This window comes from Zonotrichia leucophrys, chromosome 28 (assembly GCF_028769735.1).
Source record: "Zonotrichia leucophrys gambelii isolate GWCS_2022_RI chromosome 28, RI_Zleu_2.0, whole genome shotgun sequence".
Taxonomy (NCBI): Eukaryota; Metazoa; Chordata; class Aves; order Passeriformes; family Passerellidae; genus Zonotrichia; species Zonotrichia leucophrys.
The window spans coordinates 5,254,454-5,273,761 of NC_088197.1; the positions used below are offsets into that span (position 1 = coordinate 5,254,454).

The 19,308-nt window shown below is 47.9% G+C and overlaps 1 protein-coding gene across 1 annotated transcript; it reads right to left on the minus strand.

Annotated features, from left to right (window-relative positions):
• Window positions 1-4,525: 4,525 nt before the first annotated feature.
• NMRK2 (nicotinamide riboside kinase 2) lies at window positions 4,526-10,958 on the minus strand. Its single transcript, XM_064734160.1, has 8 exons — window positions 10,658-10,958; window positions 9,035-9,125; window positions 7,868-7,916; window positions 7,477-7,648; window positions 6,611-6,682; window positions 5,515-5,621; window positions 5,042-5,127; window positions 4,526-4,953 (listed from the first exon to the last, which is right to left on the minus strand). Exons 1-7 carry the CDS (start codon window positions 10,681-10,683, stop codon window positions 5,042-5,044), a joined length of 603 nt encoding a protein of 200 aa, XP_064590230.1. The 5' UTR covers window positions 10,684-10,958; the 3' UTR covers window positions 4,526-4,953.
• Between the last annotated feature and the right edge of the window lie 8,350 nt (window positions 10,959-19,308).

Here is a 19,308-nt window from a genome sequence, read left to right on the forward strand (position 1 = left end):
ATTCCCCCCAGGCTGCTGCACCCCCTGTCCCAGCCCTGGCTCCCCCTTTTCCCACAATAAAGGTTTCTGTCTAGTGGGGTGGCTGCCTCAGCTCCTGCCGTGGAGGGACAGGGCTTGGGAGGAAGATCAGGATGTGCCCTGTGGTGATAACTCCCCCACTGTGCTCCCATCCCAGAGGGAATTCCTTAATTTGGGGGGAAAATGCTTTTTTTTCCTTGTGAAACCCAGTGCTGGTGGGTGAGCTCGCTGTGGGCATGGAGGGAGGTCTGGGGGTGCTTTGTGGGGTGTTCCCAGGCTGGGGGAGCCCTCAGCTCCTCTTGCCTGAGATCCCTCACTCCTGGGGACAGGGGGAGCCAGGTCCCAAAGCGTTCTCACGTTCCAGAGAACACCAGGGCAGGGAGCACGGTCCCCATTTCCCAGAGCAGGGAGCACGGTTCCCATTTACCAGAACAGGGAGCACGGTTCCCGTTTACCAGAACAGGGAGCACGGTTCCCGTTTACCAGAGCAGGGAGCACGGTTCCCGTTTACCAGAACAGGGAGCACGGTTCCCGTTTACCAGAACAGGGAGCACGGTTCCCGTTTATCAGAGCACGGTTCCCGTTTACCAGAGCAGGGAGCACGGTTCCCGTTTATCAGAACAGGGAGCACGGTTCCCGTTTACCAGAACAGGGAGCACGGTTCCCGTTTACCAGAGCAGGGAGCACGGTTCCCGTTCACCAGAACAGGGAGCACGGTTCCCGTTTACCAGAACAGGGAGCACGGTTCCCGTTTATCAGAACAGGGAGCACGGTTCCCGTTTACCAGAACAGGGAGCACGGTTCCCGTTTACCAGAGCAGGGAGCACGGTTCCCGTTTATCAGAACAGGGAGCACGGTTCCCGTTTACCAGAGCAGGGAGCACGGTTCCCGTTTACCAGAACAGGGAGCACGGTTCCCGTTTCCCAGAACAGGGAGCACGGTTCCCGTTTATCAGAACAGGGAGCACGGTTCCCCATTTACCATAGCAGGGAGCACGGTTCCCGTTCACCAGAACAGGGAGCACGGTTCCCGTTTACCAGAGCAGGGAGCACGGTTCCCGTTTATCAGAACAGGGAGCACGGTTCCCATTTACCAGAACAGGGAGCACGGTTCCCGTTTGCCAGAACAAGGAGCACGGTTCCCCCTTTCCCAGAGCAGGGAGCACGGTTCCCGTTCACCAGAACAGGGAGCACGGTTCCCGTTTACCAGAGCAGGGAGCACGGTCCCCGTTTATCAGAGCAGGGAGCACGGTTCCCTTTTACCAGAGCAGGGAGCACGGTTCCCGTTTATCAGAACAGGGAGCACGGTTCCCGTTCACCAGAACAGGGAGCACGGTTCCCGTTTGTCAGAGCACGGTTCCCGTTTACCAGAACAGGGAGCACGGTTCCCGTTTCCCAGAGCAGGGAGCACGGTTCCCCGTTTACCAGAGCAGGGAGCACGGTTCCCGTTTACCCGGGCAGGGAGCACATTTCCCCATTTACCAGAGCAGGGAGCACGGTTCCCCGTTTACCAGAACAGGGAGCACGGTTCCCGTTTACCAGAGCACGGTTCCCGTTTACCAGAACAGGGAGCACGGTTCCCGTTTCCCAGAACAGGGAGCACGGTTCCCAGGGCAGGGAGCACGGTTCCCGTTCACCAGAGCAGGGAGCACGGTTCCCGTTTATCAGAACAGGGAGCACGGTTCCCGTTTACCAGAGCAGGGAGCACGGTTCCCGTTTACCAGAACAGGGAGCACGGTTCCCAGAGCAGGGAGCACGGTTCCCGTTTATCAGAACAGGGAGCACGGTTCCCCATTTACCAGAACAGGGAGCACGGTTCCCGTTTACCAGGGCAGGGAGCACGGTTCCCGTTTATCAGAACAGGGAGCACGGTTCCCCGTTTATCAGAGCAGGGAGCACGGTTACCCCGTTTTCCCCGTGTTCCCCGGGAGCACCGCGGGTTTCCCGCCTGCCCGCGGCCCCCGTTCACCAGGATGCAGCAGAATTTGATCCGGGGAATCACCAGCCAAATGCCAAATGCCAGAGCATGGCAGGCGTTCCCTGGCTGGCCAGGGCGGCTTCACCTCCAGCTCAGCGCCAGCCGCAGGGGATTTGCTCCATTTAGGGTTTGTCACTGTTTTGTGTCTCCCTGGGGATCCGGGGGGCTGTGCCCCCTGTCCCTGTCCCTGCTGACGTCCCAGCAGGTGCAGCTTTCACCCCCGTGCACGGGACACTGTGATCATTTCATCTGCCTGCTGTTCCCTGCCAAGGCTCTTGGCTGCCAGGGGAGGTGACCGGGGCTGTCCCAGTGTCCAGCAGGGCCACCAGCCCTGGCCACGTGAGTGAGGGGACACCTGGGGGCTCGGGGTGCCCACCCAGGCCCTGTTTGCAGGGGCAGTGGGTGAAAGGATGGATGGAAATCCCATAGCCCCGGCTGTTGCCGGGCTGGGCAAAGGGCACATAGTGAGAAACATTTCCTGCATTCTCCTCCTGCCCAGGCTTTGGGTTTCACACTCCCAAAAGGCTCCTGGAAGTCACCAGGTCATTCACCCCGGCCCCGGAGCAGCAGGGGGATCTCACTCACGTGGATGCAGGGAATGACACCAGAACAGCTCGAAAAAAGCAGAGTTTGGGGGGTGATTCATGATGGCACAAATCTGCTCATCCCGCAGGAACGGGCTGTGCTGCCCTGGGGGCTCCATTGCTGACCTTCCCAGGATGTTCTGGGAACCACCCCCCCGTGATGTTTCCCCTCTGTGCACAAACACCAAAATTCCTTTTTTAGGCTCCCATTTCTGCTTCCCAGAGTTTGGCAGGAGATGGGAGCGAGGGCTTTTCCCTTATAAGTCTTCACAAACCCCAAACGCTTCTGTGCACTCAAACCAACGGGTGCAGGCACAGGAAAACCCCCCTGGGCTGTGCTGAGCTCTGGGCAGGGCTCCCTGCTCTGGTGTGTTCTCAAGTTTGTTCGTTTGCTCTCCCATTTTCTGTATTAAATGGTTTCTTCCTTTCCCAGGACCCTGTCAGTTAGGTTGCTATGGAAATGAAACTGCTCCTCCCTTGGTTTCTCTTATAAAGTGAAAGTTGTTTCCTCCTTGGGCTCAGTCAATCACTCCTTTTCTCCTCCCAGGTTTCGAGAATTTTCTTTTCTCTGGGAGGTATGGTTGGCTGTAGCCCCGGAGCCCCTCCTATGATTTATAACAGTTGGTTACTTTGGTATATCAGTTATGTTTGGTACCTCCAAATATGTATTTCTCAGGGTGGCAGCAGTGTCCCTGCCTGGGGACAGTGCCATCGCTGTGCCATCGTGTCCCCACATCCCTGCCTGGCACAACTGGGAAACCATCGGGGTGGGATGAGCACAAGGAGAGGGGTCTGGCTCCACTCGGGCTGCTGAAAGCCCCCCTTGGTGGGTTTTTGGGTTATTAACTAAAATTAAATTAATTAATTAAAAGCAGCTGCTTTTCCAGAGCAGTTTTTAATTCAGGCCCTAAAATCTTGTATGGGCGGGCTCCACACACGTTCAGGGATGGCACTGCCTGGCACTGCCCTCTCTCAATCTGAAATCTGGATGCTGTTTTAAGTTTAATACCTGAAATGGTTCCTAGGGAAGCACAGTTCTCATTTCTCTTCAGGGATGGCACTGCCCTCTCTCAATCTGAAATCTGTTTTAAGTTTAACACCTGAAATGGTTTAGGGAAGCACAGTTCTCATTTCTCTTCAGGGATGGCACTGCCCTCTCTCAATCTGAAATCTGTTTTAAGTTTAATACCTGAAATGGTTCCTAAGGAAGCCCAGTTCTCATTTCTCTTCAGGGATGGCACTGCCCTCTCTCAGTCTGAAATCTGGATGCTGGTTTACCTTTAACACCTGAAATGGTTTAGGGAAGCACAGTTCTCATTTCTCTTCAGGGATGGCACTGCCCTCTCTCAGGCTGAAATCTGGATGCTGTTTCACCTTTAATGCCTGAAATGGTTCCTAAGGAAGCACAGTTCTCATTTCTCTTCACGGATGGCACTGCCCTCTCTCAATCTGAAATCTGTTTTACCTTTAACACCTGAAATGGTTCCTAAGGAAGCACAGTTCTCATTTCTCTTCAGGGATGGCACTGCCCTCTCAGGCTGAAATCTGTTTTAAGTTTAACACCTGAAATGGTTCATAAGGAAGCACAGTTCTCATTTCTCTTCAGGGATGGCACTGCCCTCTCTCAATCTGAAATCTGGATGCTGTTTTATCTTTAATGCCTGAAATGGTTTAGGGAAGCACAGTTCTCATTTCTCTTCACAGATGGCACTGCCCTCTCTCAATCTGAAATCTGGATGCTGGTTCACCTTTAACACCTGTAATGGTTTAGGGAAGCACAGTTCTCATTTCTCACTCCCTCAGAAATCCCCCACTTCACCTCATGGTTTAAATTCACAAACGGAGCCATTCCCACCTGGCTGGGCCATGTGAGCACCCAAAGCCAGGCAGTGACACGAGGAAGGAGCTTTGAGGATTTGCAAACACCCAGGAAAAAGGGGCTGCTGTTGTGTTTTGGGTGAGCTCCACACCCATTTTATTGCAGTGATTATCCATTGAGTGATGAATTAAATCAGGACCTCAGAAGGAGACTGAAGTGGATTTTTAGTGAGTTGGTGATGTTACAAACAAGCCTTGCACGAAGCCTTTCTGTCTGCAGCAGCTCTCTTTGTTTTCCCAGCACAGCTCTACTTGCTCTGCTATAAAAATGCCGTTTCCAGCTTCTCTGTAAGCCAGCAGAATATAAAATAATTAAAAAATAAACCCCACCCAGGCCGTCCTGTCCATGCGGTGGGAATAAGTTATCCTCAGTTTTCAATTATATACAGAAGGGATTTGCCAAAGGGCAGAGGGAGAGGAGTTCACACAAATTCCCACTCCCACTTCCAAGTATTATTTACATCGCTGTACACGGATTTTCAGGGTCCTCCCAACCCTGCAAAGGAGAAGGGAAGAAGGGTGAGCCCCAAGCTGTGAAATTCCCTCAACAATCCCTCACCCTCCACCCTCTGGATTTTAATTACCTAGGAGCAATTTAGGAGCTTGTTGTGAATATCTTCAAACACTTGGTTGTAGAGTTCATCCCTGGACTTCAGGCCATCTAAATAAACTGGGAGAGAAAAGGGGGAGTCAGGCTGGGCTTTCCAGCAGGATAAGGTTTTGGGAAATTAGTTTTTAAGTATTTCATATTTTATTGACCCAAAGGACAACTTGGAAAAACAGACCCATCCTGAAAATACAATGGCCTGTGAAATCCTTATCCATTATAAATCCCTTCTTCTGCTTTTGGACTTTTTTGTCCCCTCTGAGTCTTTAAGGGTACATTGCAAAGGGAATAAGTTCTTAGCTCTAAAACTGCCAGCATTTTTCCAAAGCAGGCCAGGATTACAACTTGGCAGTAAAAATATCCCCCTGCATCATCCCAGTGGAATGAAATCAGCCAATTCCTTAAATCCCAGTGCCAGCAGTGAAGGATTTGTGTTTGGGGAACACTCACCCACATCCACCCCCGAGTCCTCCATCTCCTTCCTGTGTTTGAGGTACATGGGCCACACGTGGCCGTCGAACAGGCCCGGGGGGTCGGGCACCGTGTAATTCCGTGTACTGCAATGAATAACATGGAGAAGGGATTAATTTATTCAGGGAGGGGGCCTGGGTGCAGCTGGGAAAAGAAATTCTGATGGAAAGGGCTGTGAGGGATCAGCACAGGCAGTGCTGGATGCCCATGGCTGTGTTTGGGCACCTGGGGACTGGTCAGTGGTGAAGGGTTCATGGCTGGGCTCCGTCCAAGGTCCTCTCCAAGCCCAGCTTCCATTCCAAGCTGACCACACCCAACTCCCTTCCGCTCCAATTTCCCACTCTCATCCAGCTCATGGCACCAACACATCCCAGAACTGTGAATGTCCATCCCTGGCAGTGCCCAAGGCCAGCCTGGGGTGGTGGGAGGTGTCCCTGCCATGGCAGGGCTGGCATCAGATGATCTTTAAGGTCCTTCCAACCCCAGCCCCTCCATGATTCCATCAGATGGCCTTTAAGGACCTTCAAGGACCTTCCAACCCCTCCATGATTCCATGGGATGACCTTTAAGGACCTTCAAGGACCTTCCAACCCCTCCATGAATCCATGAGATGACCTCTAAGGACCTTCAAGGACATTCCAACCCCAATCCCTCCATGATTCCATCAGATGGCCTTTAAGGACCTTCAAGGACCTTCCAACCCCTCCATGATTCCATGGGATGACCTTTAAGGACCTTCAAGGACCTTCCAACCCCAATCCCTCCATGATTCCATGGGATGACCTTTAAGGACCTTCCAACCCCTCCATGACTCCATGAGATGACCTTTAAGGACCTTCCAACCCCTCCATGATTTCATGACATGACCTCTAAGGACCTTCCAACCCCAACCCCTCCATGGACTCCATGAGATCACCTTTAAGGACCTTCCAACCCCAGCCCCTCCATGACTCCATGAGATCACCTTTAAGGACCTTCAAGGACGTTCCAACCCCAGCCCCTCACGCCCCCATGGCCAAGGGCAGTGTGAAGGACAGGAGGGCAGGGCTGGGTGCCCACCCAGCGATGTTCTCACCTCCTCCTCCTCTTGCACTCGTCGTAGGGCACGGCCAGGTAGTAGCGAAGGTCAAAGAGCTCGATCAGAGGTCTGGGGAGGGGACAGGGACAGAAGGTGGAGATGTCACTTGTAATGACAGCAAAAAGCATGAAACCAGCCCAGACACCACCGAAATCTCCCTGCCCCTATGGGGTTTGTGTCTGTTGAAGACAAGCCAAGGGTTTGTTAACTCAGAACCATGGAGAGTTTCTTTCTGAAGGTCAGAATGGCCCAAGCAGGGACTTTTCCCACCCAAACACCCCCACTGGTCCTGAGGGGGATCCTGTGGAGGATCAGGCTGGGAACCCTGGCTCTTCCTACATCATTCCAAAATCAGCAAAATCTGGGACAGGGCAACTCCTCAGCTCACGTTCATGGAAGTGCCCAAGGCCAGGCTGGATGGGCTTTAAGGTCCCTTCCAAACCCTTTTGGGATTCCATGGTTCTCCACAAACACCCAGAGCTGCCTCTGCCCCACCTGCTCCTCTCCCTGAGCTCAGTGCAGTCAGTGTTAAACAAGCACAGCAGAGAGCTGCTCCTGAATCCCAGCAGAGATTCCAGCCAGGGAATGGATTATTGCCTTGCTCTTGGGGGGATGAGGGGAAACCTGCAAAAATCCTGCTCTGAAACTCCCCTGGAGTTCAAGGCTGTGCCCTAAATCAGAACTTAAATTCACCTCACTTCTACACTTAGGAGTTAATTTTACATTTTTCAGCAGGAAACTCTCCGGGGTGAGAATTCAGAACAAGGCAGGAAGGGGAAATTAGTAAAAAGGAGTTTTTAGCTCTGGCACGAGGGATTTAAGGATCTTCCCTGGCAAACCACGAAGAGTTCTCCAAACCTTACTTGTAATTATAAAGCAGGAAGCCTTCAATGACCAATATATGGATATGTTGGGAGGCTGGCTCTCTAGAGCCAGGTGTGACATTCACCCCGTGCGAGCGGGCAAACTTCACTGGGTTCTCAATCCAGGCCCGCACTGTGCTCACCAGGGCCTCCATGTCCAGGGAATCCAACACTGCTCAGGAGAAAGGGGTGGGTGGGAAAAAGGGACACCATCAAACACCATCACACACCACGGGCTCCAAAGTATAGAATAGATTGAGCTCGGTAAAGTTACAATTACAGAAATTTACTGTTAAAGCTTTTAATAACAAAAAAAAAAAAAAAAAAAAAAAAAGAAATACTTAGGAAAAGAATATACATTACTGCATCCTATAGGGAACACTGCTCTTACCATCCCACTGCTTAAAGCCGTCTTCCCCGACTTCTATTTGATCTTGTGGCTGAAATATAGTGAGCAATAAAACATTGCTGCAACCTCAGCGGGATCAGTTCCCTCCGATGCCATCGGCACCTGGCACCACTGCCACACAACCACCCCTGGCACTGCCAGCCACAGCCCCAGCTGGGCCTGCAGGGACAGCCACAGCCCCAGCCTGCCCCAGCCCCAACTGGGAGGTTCCCTTGGCTCACTCAAACCACTCCGGATAAAGATTTTTATGTCAGTTGGTGAAATACTACAGGGTGTTGTGTTTGTAAATCACACAGGAGTTTTAAAGTGCTGGTACAGTTAAATAAGTGTTAGAATGTATGGTTTTTTAAAGAGTAGGTATTTGAACTCCTCTGCTAAAAATGCAGGTGGGTATAGCAGCACTTTGGTTGCTCAGTTACTGCTTTCCTCACGTTGGCATTCACTCAAAAAAGACGCAGATTTTTATGGAAAATCAAACAGAATGCCTCCCCCAAGGGCTCCTAAGTGATCAAATCTGTGCAGCACAGACTGAGCACACCATGCTGGGGCTGGAGCAATTCATGTTTTGGGGATGACCCACAAGTGCTCCAAGTCCATCCCTGCATCTCTTGGACTTCCACAGGTGGTGGGGTCCAGGGATGTCCTCATTCCCATGAATGTGCAGGGTTTAGGAACACTCTGCACTCCCAGGCAGAAGGCAGTGAAAGTCTTCTGCATTAATCTCTGTGATATTTTAATTGGGTTCTGGTACAGAACTATAAAAGCTCCCCCATAAACCCCCTTTCCATATTTAAACCAGCAGAGAGGTGCTTAAGTCCTAAAGCACAATTAACCAGTCTCATTCTTAATTTAATAAAATAACATGGGAAATCCCAACATGGAGAAAATCATTCATGCAGAGCACAGTAAATAACCTCTGCCTGAATTCAGTACTAAATTTAAATCTGTTGTTAACATTTAAAGGCTCCTGTGGCATTTATAAAGGTCAGGAACTCCCCACCTGCCCAGTCATTTAAAAATCAAGTATATATATATATATATATATATGTATAAAAACCCCCACAGAACCAGAAAGGTTGTGACTTCAAAGCTGTCAAAACTGACTTGCCCTGCATGTACAATTAACACTGCAAGGAAGAGGAGACTCACCTTGAAGAAATCATCCTGATGGACCACGCAGCAGTTGGGCAGCGCCTTGACGAGCCTGTTGGTCAAGGTGGTTTTGCCACCATTGGTGACCCTGCAGGGAGCGGGGCGAGACAGAGGTGGAAGAATCGCATTAGAATCGGTCTGGGAGCCCCGGAGACCCGCGGCGGGACAGACACCGCTGAAGGAGCCGAGCCCTGAGGGATCCGAACCCCGCCCGGCAGCCCCTGAGGGGACCCGGGCACGGACCCTGAGGGAGCCCCTGAGGGGACCCCGGCATTGACCCTCAGGGTCCCCATCCCCTCTCGCGCCCCCCGTTTGAATTTCCCGCCCCTCCCGCGCCGCTCGCCGATTGGCTGCAACTCCAGCCCCGCCTTTTCCCCGGCTGCCGATTGGCTGTGGCCGCCCCTCCCGATCCCGCCCCTTTCCAGCGCTCCGCGCGCGCGCGCGCTCGGCCGCGTGTAACGGCCCCGCCGGTTCCCGCGCGCGCGCAACGGAGGCGCTGAGGGGGAGCGCGCGCGCGCGGGGCCGCCATGGCCGGTCCCTCACAGCCCGGGCTCCTGAGGGGACGGGGCCGCCATGGGCCCGTCCTCCGGGCTCAGGGGCACGCCATGGCCGGTCCCTCACAGCCCGGGCTCCTGAGGGGCGCGGGGCCGCCATGGCCCGTTCCTCTCAGTCACGGGGCCGCCATGGCCGGTCCCTCACAGCCACGGGGCCCACATGGCCGGTCCCTCACAACCGCGGTCCCGCTGCTCAAGATGGAGTGGCCTCCCTGCCCTCACACGCCCCATAAACTGTTTAATATAAAAGCCCTGAATAACTTAACTATTCCTTCTTTTTTTTTTAAACCTGAGGCGGTATAAATCCCTCGGTCGCATGTTATTAATATATTATTCTAATAACCCGTATTACCCTTCACTGTTCCATTTCCGGAACTCCCGCCGCACACTCACACCGTCCCAGCACGAGCCCACCTTAAATCTTGCTTTTTAAAATTAAAATCAATGCCTTTTATACACCACCACCCCATTTTATTAGAAATGGGATTTTCCCCCTCTTCGTCTTTCAGAGAAAATTTTAAAATAATTTTCTTGGTCTATCTGGCCTCTAAATTTACTTGAGTGTTTTTGCCATCTCAGCATCTCTCCTGTTAAAACTATAAAAGGATATATAAAACTGTGGATGAAAGTATCTCTAAAAATATATAAACGTGTACGTATAAAATTTGTATATATAAATATGTATATAACACAAATAAGTATATAAAATGTATATAGATATGTATGAAAGTCTGTATGAAAGGATGTGCTGCTCTCCGTTGAAGCAGCATCCATCCTTTAAATCCTATAAAATATATAAAAGGATATATCAAATAAAAGGACGTCTAAAAGTACATATTAAGATATAAATTAAAGAATATATAAAAGTGGATGTCTTTAAAGTGTGTCTTAAATAGACCCTGCTGTATTTAGGCACCACGAATTAACACTCATGAAGTTGCATCATCTCTCAAACCCTATATCCCGAATATCCTCAAATATCTCAAATCCTATATCCCAGATTAATAACCCCCAAAAATTAAACCAGGAAAACCATAAAATAAGCCAGATTTTAGCCGGGACTTACCCTCCGATGCCTATAATATATTTCATTTCGCCGAGTCGCCTCTTGAGCCGGAATGTGGCGAGGGAGGGAGGGGGGAAAAAAAATAAAATCGGGAAGGCTAAAAGAACTTAAAGCGGAACAAAACCCGCGCTGTACCTTCTCCTTTTTATTCCCCCGGCCCTGCTCTGCCTCCCCGAGCTTTTCATTGAGGAAAAGGCGCTTTTGGGGCGGATTTATAGGGCCGTGTCCCCGCCCCGGAGGAGCCCTGTGACGGTCATGAGCCGAGATGTCACGCTCGGGGCAGGGCCGGCCAAGCCTCAATGTCACTTTTTGGGGGGGTTCAACACTCAATGTCACATTTACGGAGTATTTAACCCCTCAGCGTCACATTTAGGGGGATTTAACCCCTCAGGGTCACTTTTTGTGGGGGTTGAATCACCCAATGTCGCATTTTGGAAGCGTTCAACCCCTCAGTGTCACATTTGGGGGGGGTTCAACCCCTCAAGGTCACTTTTTGTGGGGGTTCAACACTCAATGTCACATTTACGGGGGATTTAACCCCTCAGTGTCACTTTTTGTGGGGATTCAACCCCTCAATGTCACATTTAGGGGGGGTTCACCAAACCCTTCGAGGCACCTCTTCACTGGGGGGAGTTCAACCCTCAAGGTCACATTTTGTGAAGTTTCAATCAATTGTCACATTTAGGGGGATTTAACCCCTCAGTGTCACTTTTTGTGGGGATTCAACCCCTCAATGTCACATTTAGGGGGATTTAACCCCTCAGTGTCACTTTTTGTGGGGTTCAACCCCTCAGTGTCACATTGGGATTTCGTGATTTGGGGGGTTTAACCCAGTCAATACAGTCAACATATTTAATTTAGGGAGTTTTAACCCTCATCCTCAATCATGTCACATTTAGTGGGGTTCAACCCCTCAGTGTTACATTTTAGGGGGTTCACCCTCTCAATGTCACATTTTAAGGGGTTTAACCCCTCAATGTCACATTTTAAGGGAGTTTTAATCCCTCAATGTCACATTTTGAACAGTTTCAACTCAATATTGTCACATTTTGGGGGGTTTAACCCCTCAATGTCACATTTTGAGGGGGTTCAACCCCACAGTGTCACATTTTGGGCAGTTTAAACCCCATAATGGGTCTTCACATTTTGAGGGGGTTTATTAAACCCCATCCATTGGGGTACCCATGTATTTTGACAGTTTCAATCAATACCTTTGGGGAACAATGTCACATTTAGGGTTACAAGGTTTTATTTAAGCCCCAAATTCACATTTTAGGGGGTTACTCCCATGTCTTCTGGCAGTTCAACCCATTCTTAGTTGTACCCTCACATTTTGGGGTTTTCACACCCTCAGTCACTTTGGTGTAACCCCATCAATTTGGGAGGATTTCAGCCAACATTTCAAGCCACACTTTGTGCTGTTCCAACCCTCTAATTCCACATTTTTTTTTGGGAGAAAGAGAGCCTTCAACCCCTTCAAAAATCACATTTTTGTTGGAATTCCACCCCGCAAAGTCCCATTTTGGGGGAATTTCAGCCCACCCTGCAATGTCCCCCTTTCGGGGGGCTCGTGCCACCCCCATGTCACACTCTGGCCCTGCACCTGTCCCTCTCCCTCGCTGGCCCCGTCGCCGTGGTGGCCAAAAATAACTTTTTGGCCAGCTCTTCCTTTTCCTAAATTAGTCATGGGGCAGGTGGAAATGTCACCCTGCCGCCAGTCCGGGGAGCCACAGAGGAAATCATTAAATTGGGATTTTTCCCTTGCTCTCTCCCCTCCTTTATTCCCCAATTCCCCTCCTTTATTCCCCAATTCCCCAAAAATCTGATTATCTCAAACTCATCCAGGGGAAGGAATTTTTCTCCAAACTCCTGGAATAAAAGGAGGAATTACTTTTAAATTTTTTAGCAATTTTTTTTTTTCCTTTTCAGTCCAGCTGTTCAGAGAAAGGAATGTGGAGTGAATCTTCCTGGAATGTCTCTTTACAAGGAGTTTTTGGAGCAGTTTATTTTTTGTAAATAGACACAAATTCCTAAACTATTATCTCTCCAGAGAGCCTCCTCCTCCCCAGTTAACTCACATAAAATAAAGCTTTTTAAGGTAAGTTAACTCTGCACCTTGTGGAACCTGTGCTTTAATTTGAATTATTCCAGATATTTCTTATTTGGGGTTCTCAGAGCAATGTCAGGCTTTCCAACAATATTTTTGAAGTTTATAATGTGCATTTTTAAATAATATCTTGCCTTGTTCTTCCTTGTTATAAAACCACAGTGTGGCAGGATTAAAAGGTCACTGTTAAAAATATTAAAGGTTCCTACAGTGAGCTGTAAAGGGATGGTAAAAAAATCAGTGACACCAAATTTGGGTATTTGGGGTCCTGTTTGACATTTTATCTTGGGGTTTTCAGCTTTTACAGTGTAAAATCCAAATATCCAGGATTCCAAGGGAAGTTTCGGAAGGAAATAAAATATTTATATATATATAATTTTCCTTAAATTATTTTGACACCATGAACTTTTATTCAGACCTGCTCCTGAGCTGTGTTTAAGTTTAAATTTTCTCTTTCAGGCATGAAGAAGGTTTGTGGCTTCAAACCTCCTTTATCTCAGCCCAGCTGTGTCCGTTGAGCTGAAATAAAAATAAAAAATGTTATTTTTCTCTTCAAAGCTGTTTCTGCTCCTCAGCCACCAGGCCAAGGCCAAGTGCTAAAATCAGCTGCTCATGAATAAACATGAACTGCAAATTAGGGAAATTTTAACTGTCAGAGGTCACGATTCTGGAGGTTTTGCAGGGAAGATATTAAAGGCAAGAAAAAAAATCAGGTTTAAGGTAGAACCTGGTGAATTTATGGATGGGAATACAGCAAATGAGCTTTTCCAGTCTTAATTCCAGTGTTCCAATTGTTCTTGTTATGAGGGAAAATATTAATAAAAAATAAATAATATTAATAAATAATAATTATATAACAATACTATTATATAACTATATTACATAATATTATATATAATATCAGATAATATATAACGTTATATATTGTATATTATAATATACAATATATATTATATACCATATTATATGATATGTTATATGTTATATGTTATATATTATATATTATATATTATATATTATATATTATATATTATATATTATATATTATATATTATATATTATATATTATATATTATATATTACATTATACTATATAGTATATCGTATATCGTATATCGTATATAGTATATAATATATAGTATATTCTATATACTATATATGATATACGATATACGATATACGATATATGATATACGATATAATATATAATATATAATATATATAATGATAATGTAATATATTTAATATATTATAATATAATATGGAAATATTATAATAGTATTATTTAATAACATATATTAATCTATAATTTTTATTGTTCCTTGCACTTTCAACATCAATTCCAGCGTAAAATTATAATTCCAGAGAAATCTGGAGCTTGGATTCCTGAGTTTGAACAAACCCAGGGAAGTTGAAATTCCTGCCCTTGCAGGGTCTCCCCACATCACCCCCTCAGCTGCCAAAGGTAAAAAAACCCATAAATTATCCTCAAATTAACTCCTACTCAAATTTTTTATTGCTTTTCTCGCCCATCCCTGAAGCAGGAAGATATCTGGGTCAAGAAACCCAACTCCAGGGATGATTTTACTGCATTTGACCTCATGAGAAGGGAAAAAGAAACCAAGAGGCTCCAAAATTGTGTCAAAGTTCCGAGGGGACACCGGACCCGGCCACCTCTGCTCCAGTTCCCTTTGTGCTGCAGACCTGCTGATCCAAATAGTTCTGGGAGATTCCATCCCACTGGGTGAAATTTGTGTTTTTGAAATTTGTGTTTTTGAAATTTGTGTTTTTGAAATTTGGTCCCAGCTGGGTTTGCCTGCAGGGCCGTGGCTGAGGAATACAGGGGAGGGTTTTACCCTTGGGAAAAAAATAAAGAGATTTTGGCCCAAAGTTGTATCAGAAGAAACAATGAATTTTTTGGTGTATCAAAAGAAACAATGAATTTTTAGTATATCTAAAGAAAACATGGAATTTTTAGTGCTGGATGAAGACAACAATTGGGGTGGGAGCAGCAGGATTGGATTGTTTGGGATCAGGGAATCAGCGCAGTGTCCCATTATCTCCACAAGGAATTTCAACATTTCTGTTTTTCCTGGGAACCGGAGGATTGAAGGACACAGCTGTGGCTGCTCTTGGGGTTTTTTGGAGCTCAAACCCCATTCCTGTCAGTGTAAAACTCATTTCTTCTCATTTAAAACTTCATTTTCCTCACTGTAAAAGCTCTTTTCTCCTCACCGTAAAAGCTCTTTTCTCCTCACTGTAAAAGCTCCTTTTCCTCACTGTAAAATCTCCTTTCCCTCACTGTAAAAGCTCTTTTCTCCTCACTGTAAAAGCTCCTTTTCCTCACTGTAAAAACTCTTTCCTCCTCACTGTAAAAGCTCCTTTTCCTCACTGTAAAATCTCCTTTCCCTCACTGTAAAAGCTCTTTTCTCCTCACTGTAAAAGCTCCTTTCCCTCAGTGTAAAAGCTCCTTTCCCTCAGTGTAAAAGCTCCTTTCCCTCAGTGTAAAAGCTCATTTTTCCTCAGTGTAAAAGCTCATTTTTCCTCAGTGTAAAGGCTCATTTCTCCTCATTTAAAATCTCCCTTCTTCTCAGTGCAAGGCTCATTTCTCCTCATTTAAAAGCTCATTTCTCCTCTCTGAAAAAAACCCTCACTCCTCAGTGTAAAATTCATTTTCCTCAGGATGAAATCTCATTTTTAAACCCTTTTTTTCCCAGCCCCTCGGTGCTCCCCTTTCCCCCAGTTTGTTTTCAGGGGTGATTTTTCTCTGAGCTCACACCCCAGCCACGCTGGGAGCTGGAATTCACCCTCATAGCTGGAATTCCCAAATTCCTGCCTGGCCTGGGAGCTGCTGCTCTATTTGGAGATGCCATTCCAGCTGTCTCCCTTCCTTCCTCCCCAGCAAAACCCATCTGCACCAAACTTCACCCAAACCACCAAAAAAATAAAACAAAAATACGAGTTATGCAAATGGCAATGCTCAGAAAGGCTTTTTTTAGGCCTCTTTTGTGGCGAGCTGCTGGTGGGTCGTCTGAAAGTTCCTTTTTTTGGGGTTTGTTTGTGGCACGGATGTGGTAGTGTGTTGCTAAGTTTCTTGTGTTATTCCCCCAATTTATGTATTGTTCTCCCCTATTATGTGTAAAATGGTTTCGTTCCCCCAGTTTTTCCCGCCACTGCTAGCCTGTCAGCTAAGTTGCTATAGTAACCGCTATTCATAGTTGCCGATATGTAATTGCTCCTCCCCTTGGTTTCCCTTATAAGTGAAAGTTGTTTCCTCCCTGTCCAGTCAATCACTCCCTTCCTCCTCCCAGGTTTCGAGAACCTTCTCCTCTCTGGAGATGGTGGTTGGCTGGGGTCCCAGGACACCTCCTTTACCTTTTGATTATTGGTCTCCATGGAGTGTCAGTTCTGTGAAGTTCATCCCCTCACCTTTCCTGATTGGCTCTGTCTGTACCCACCCCCTTGCTTTATAATCCTGTTTTCACCCCCTATGAAAAAAAAACTTTTTCCCGGATGGTTTCCCGGTGTTTGGATGCGGCATCACCGTCAATAAACCGATGTTTAACCCCCGGGAAATGGTCAGTTCCGTTCCTCCCCTATACCAGCGGTGTGAGCCAGTCCGCAGCCAGCACAGCCCGAGGCCCTCAGGCTCCGAAGGGCGCTGGCCAGGAATTGCAGAGGGGCGTCGGCCTTTCGCCCTCAGCTAGTCGGATTCTAAACTTCGGGCCACGTACGCCCCCCTCTGCACCCCTCCTTTATAATCCTGTTTCACCCCCTATGGAGAAACTTCTTCCCAGTTGGTTTCCCCGTGTTTGGATCCCACAACACCTTCAATAAACCGATGTTTATCCCCCGGGAAATGGTCAGCTCCGTTCCTCCCCTATACCAGCGGTGTGAGCCAGCCCGCAGCCAGCACAGCCCGAGGCCCTCAGGCTCCGAAGGGCGCTGGCCAGGAATTGCAGAGGGGCGTCGGCCTTTCGCCCTCAGCTAGTCGGATTCTAAACTTCGAGCCACGTACGCCCCCTCTGCACCCCTCCTTTATAATCCTGTTTCACCCCCTATGGAGAAACTTCTTCCCAGTTGGTTTCCCCGTGTTTGGATCCCACAACACCTTCAATAAACCGATGTTTATCCCCCGGGAAATGGTCAGCTCCGTTCCTCCCCTATACCAGCGGTGTGAGCCAGTCCGCAGCCAGCACAGCCCGAGGCCCTCAGGCTCCGAAGGGCGCTGGCCAGGAATTGCAGAGGGGCGTCGGCCTTTCGCCCTCAGCTAGTCGGATTCTAAACTTCGGGCCACGTACGCCCCCCTCTGCACCCCTCCTTTATAATCCTGTTTCACCCCCTATGGAGAAACTTCTTCCCAGTTGGTTTCCCCGTGTTTGGATCCCACAACACCTTCAATAAACCGATGTTTATCCCCCGGGAAATGGTCAGCTCCGTTCCTCCCCTATACCAGCGGTGTGAGCCAGTCCGCAGCCAGCACAGCCCGAGGCCCTCAGGCTCCGAAGGGCGCTGGCCAGGAATTGCAGAGGGGCGTCGGCCTTTCGCCCTCAGCTAGTCGGATTCTAAACTTCGGGCCACGTACGCCCCCCTCTGCACCCCTCCTTTATAATCCTGTTTCACCCCCTATGGAGAAACTTCTTCCCAGTTGGTTTCCCCGTGTTTGGATCCCACAACACCTTCAATAAACCGATGTTTATCCCCCGGGAAATGGTCAGCTCCGTTCCTCCCCTATACCAGCGGTGTGAGCCAGTCCGCAGCCAGCACAGCCCGAGGCCCTCAGGCTCCGAAGGGAGCGGGCCAGGAATTGCAGAGGGGCGTCGGCCTTTCGCCCTCAGCTAGTCGGACTCTAAACTTCGAGCCACATACGCTCTCTTCTGCACACGGACGCGTTATCTGCCCGACACTTTACTCATACAAATGCCATTCAGCAGCGAGTCTGAATCAAAGACAGGCAATGTTCCCTCTGGCCGCGTTATTTTTAGAATACTAATGTTTACCGAAAGCTCACGTTAATATTCTTTGTTCAAACCTGGCTAAATTTAGCAGGAAGGAGTTTGATAATCCCCGGAATGATTCCCCCTGGCATTGCTGAGTTCCTGGGCGCCCTTTGTGCCCCAGGACGTGACTCATTTCTGCTGCAGCTTTAATTCACAATTCCAATCCTCCTCTCATCATGAGACGTTGTTGGTGGGATGGGCAAGGTTACACCAAGGTTCCTCCTGCCCGGAGGGGACGTCAGAGGCAAGAAATGGGAATTATCTTCACTTGGGATTGGTGAAGAGGCAAGAAATGGGAATTATTTTCACGAATTATTTTCACTTGGGATTGGTGAAGAGGCAAGAGATGGGAATTATTTTCCCTTGGGATTGGTGAAGAGGCAAGAGATGGGAATTATTTTCCCTTGGGATTGGTGAAGAGGCAAGAGATGGGAATTATTTTCACTTGGGGTTGGTGAAGAGGCAAGAGATGGGAATTATTTTCACGAATTATTTTCCCTTGGGATTGGTGAAGAGGCAAGAAATGGGAATTATTTTCACTTGGGATTGGTGAAGAGGCAAGAGATGGGAATTATTTTCACTTGGGATTGGTGAAGAGGCAAGAAATGGGAATTATTATTTTCACTTGGGATTGGTGAAGAGGCAAGAAATGGGAATTATTTTCACGAATTATTTTCACTTGGGATTGGTGAAGAGGCAAGAGATGGGAATTATTATTTTCACTTGGGGTTGGTGAAGAGGCAAGAAATGGGAATTATCTTCACTTGAGATTGGTGAAGAGGCAAGAAATGGGAATTATTATTTTCACTTGGGATTGGTGAAGAGGCGAGAGATGGGAATTATTTTCACGAATTATTTTCGCTTGGGATTGGTGAAGAGACAAGAAATGGGAATTATCTTCACTTGGGATTGGTGAAGAGGCAAGAAATGGGAATTATTATTTTCACTTGGGATTGGTGAAGAGGCAAGAGATGGGAATTATTTTCACTTGGGATTGGTGAAGAGACAAGAAATGGGAATTATTTTCCCTTGGGATTGGTGAAGAGACAAGAAATGGGAATTATTTTCACGAATTATTTTCACTTGGGGTTGGTGAAGAGACAAGAAATGGGAATTATTATTTTCACTTGGGATTGGTGAAGAGACAAGAAATGGGAATTATTTTCCCTTGGGATTGGTGAAGAGGCAAGAAATGGGAATTATTTTCCCTTGGGATTGGTGAAGAGGCAGGAGATGGGAATTATTGTTTTCCTTTGGGATTGGTGAAGAGGCAAGAGATGGGAATTATTTTCACTTGGGGTTGGTGAAGAGGCAAGAGATGGGAATTATTTTCATGAATTATTTTCACTTGGGGTTGGTGAAGAGGCGAGAGATGGGAATTATTTTCATGAATTATTTTCACTTGGGATTGGTGAAGAGGCAAGAAATGGGAATTATTATTTTCCCTTGGGATTGGTGAAGAGGCAAGAGATGGGAATTATTTTCACGAATTATTTTCACTTGGGATTGGTGAAGAGGCAAGAAATGGGAATTATTTTCGCTTG